Source organism: Austrofundulus limnaeus, unplaced genomic scaffold, assembly GCF_001266775.1.
Source record: "Austrofundulus limnaeus strain Quisiro unplaced genomic scaffold, Austrofundulus_limnaeus-1.0 Scaffold4, whole genome shotgun sequence".
NCBI lineage: Eukaryota > Metazoa > Chordata > Actinopteri > Cyprinodontiformes > Rivulidae > Austrofundulus > Austrofundulus limnaeus.
The window spans coordinates 1,834,887-1,837,777 of NW_013952406.1; the positions used below are offsets into that span (position 1 = coordinate 1,834,887).

The 2,891-nt window shown below is 40.6% G+C and overlaps 1 protein-coding gene across 1 annotated transcript in view; it reads left to right on the forward strand.

Annotated features, from left to right (window-relative positions):
* LOC106527058 (SH3 and cysteine-rich domain-containing protein 2) overlaps positions 1–2,891 on the forward strand; it is a 39,590-nt gene that overhangs the window by 21,189 nt on the left and 15,510 nt on the right. Inside the window, exon 4 of the mRNA XM_014021819.1 lies at positions 931–1,015. Coding sequence (XP_013877273.1) covers positions 931–1,015 — 85 coding nt within the window. The remainder of the gene's footprint in view (positions 1–930; positions 1,016–2,891) is intronic.

The window sequence follows — 2,891 nt, forward strand, 5'->3', positions numbered from 1 at the left end:
CCTCTGCCCTAGATAACACCTGGGCCACCCCTGTGCCACCCACTTGTTAAAAAAAAAGTCTAGCTCCGCCCCTGCTCCTACGTCTGTTTTAACTCCATTCATGAGTTTTTGGCCATTTGACTATCTTTATAGGTGTCTGCTTCCAGGTACAACAGTTGAATTCTGGAAGTGAATTTATAAAGCAAAATGCAGCGTCCAGCGCTTCAGCATTATCACGCCCACAAACTTCTGACCAATCACGCAATGATTCCTCGTACATGAGGGGGGTGAAAAGTCTCACGGCAGGTTGTGACAATAATGAGTGGAAGACTCGACTCTGCRAACAAAATGGCGTGATTTCTTCACGCATCCGCGACAATGAGAGAGGATTTTAAGCCAATCGAATAGAGCTTCACTAAACAACAGTTCCTTATTTCATATCTGGCAACCCCAACTGTTTATTCGCCATAAACAACATTAAAAACTCTAAAGTTTCCTGGGATTATTTTCGCGTAAACAAGGCCTAAAGAATATGAGTCCCTTCTTCAACGTGACGATGAGAGCAGCTGGTTTGTAGGTGAAGACAGAGACAAACTGATCTTGACTGAAACACTTAACGGCGCTTAATTCAGTGTGAAGTTCCACAGAATGGTTTGACCGTGTCTGTGTCCGAGCCGTGCGCTCACATGGAAACGGTCGAGTGAATTCATTGTCCAGCGGCCAAGATGGCCGAAACTCTTCCTCAGTTTGTTCACGCGCTCCTCTCTTCTCTGAACGCACTCACGTGTCGGTGTCGACTCCGCGTTGTTTCTGATTCTGTCATTTCCATACGACTCCATTAAGGCCCTAAAATCACAGCACAGCCAGACCCATTTTCCTACAGGCGGACTCTATAAACAGGAAGTAATGGAAGCTGAAAAACTCATTCTGCTTTCTGCTCTCCTCCATTAGTCTGGAGCGTTCAAGCGAAACTTCAGCTCGCCGATGCTCGTCAACGACCAATTGGCTGTCGTCAAGGAAGTTCAGCCAAGCCAAGGTGAGCACTTTACGAGCACCTGTGTGTGTGTGTGTGTGTGTGTGTGTGTGTGTGTGAGTGTGAGTGAGTGCCCCAGCTTGTTTACGCTTTTGTTCTGTGACGTTGCTCTGTCTAGTTATGGGGTTTATTTTTAGATTTTTGTGTGCTCGTGTTTGTACCGTAACAAAACCAGAGCTGCCTCCCTCCTCCTCTGACGACTGCGGAGCATGAAGCAGAAAAAAAAAAGATAAAGAGGAAGAACAAATTCAGCTCCGCTTGGAGCACGGTGGACAGTCTGCACCCAGAAAGTATGTGGATAAATATTTATAAGCCCTGATGTTTGTGTTTTTTTTTTAAATCTCTGTTTATAATTTGCACCAGCAAAGTTTAATGTCAGGTGCTGCTTTTTTTGCATGTTTAAAACCTCCATAAACACTGAAATGCTGCCTAATTTGTGATTAGCATGAGCGCTAACCAGCTCTCTCCTGAGAGGCAGTTTGTATTTCACTGAAAATCCTCTCAATTAGGTTCAGAACACAGGATGAATCTTTAACATTTATCAAGTAAAGAGGCTGAAATCTAAATTATAATGCTGCACGCTCTTTTTACCCAATAATCTACATTCCAAATTCCAAGAAATACTGTGCAAAATTTAAATAAATACCTCATAAACATAATTTTATTCCCAGTGGAAGACAGCAAACATAAAAAAATGCTAAAAATGGCTATTTTATATTGAAACACACTTTAATTTTCTCAAAATGGTGCAATTTCTTAGCTTAAACATTGGATATGTTCATTATTATCTACTGAGAATAAAATATCAGTTTATGAGTTTTACAAATGTTTGAATTCCGTTTTTAATTTACATTTTCCAAAACCTAATTTTTTTTCCCCACTGGGGTTTTAATTGGATTATTCATTTTTCTCTTCCATAACCTGTCATGTTTTAATTTGATTAATTTTTGCTTTGGGATTAATCAAATATTTTTTAATTGAATTGAATTGTATTTGTGGAAGAACCTGATAAAATGCTTCGTCTCTCATAAAGTCCACCTTGCTTGTTGAAGGTTAGCATCTCATGCTGTCACGTCCTTGTTCTGCTCATACATCAGGATACAATTAAGCTGCAGCTTCATCATCACCWCCACGACCCCCGGGACTCTGCTGAGTCCTGCTGAGCCCGCAACCTGCCAACCGCACACTCACACGTAACACTGTGTCCTCTTAATTAAAGTGTTGGGAAAATACAGAACTCATCAGTGTTTAATAATCTTTTTTTTTTTGACAGGGTTTGTTGACAAATATCTGCTGGAGGGTCGGAGTTATTATAAAGATTGTGGGGAGGGGGGGGGTATTTGATTACCCACGTCTGTTTAATTTGTCTTACAGGTGTCATTTGTTGTGCAGTTTTACTTTCTAAAGGTGTTTTCTTTTGTAATCGAGAAGCTTTTGTTGTGACTTTAAAGTGCCTGTGACATCAAATTTTGGGAATAAAGAAAAATACATTTTTTTGGAAATATAACATTGAAAACATATAGCAAAACAAATTTCACACCACTGAGATGAACAGTTGTTGAGATATTTGCATGTTAAGTAACAGGAAGTGATGTCAAAGGGGAATGTCTGCATGTAAACAGATCGTCACTACAATGGCCGACAACACAGACTGTAGAGAAGAATCTGATGTTTCTTTAGATTATTTTGAGTTTCTATTAGATATGAAGAAGAGTCAGAGTCGTCTGCTTACGTTGCTACGTGGCCTACAGCCCACGTAGGCTGCAACCCATGAATTGAGACACAGCCAATGGGCCTCATGCAAGAACCGTTCGTACGCACAGATTTGTTCTTAAGTTGTGCGTACGAGTGATTTAGGAGAATTTGTGGCATTCACCAA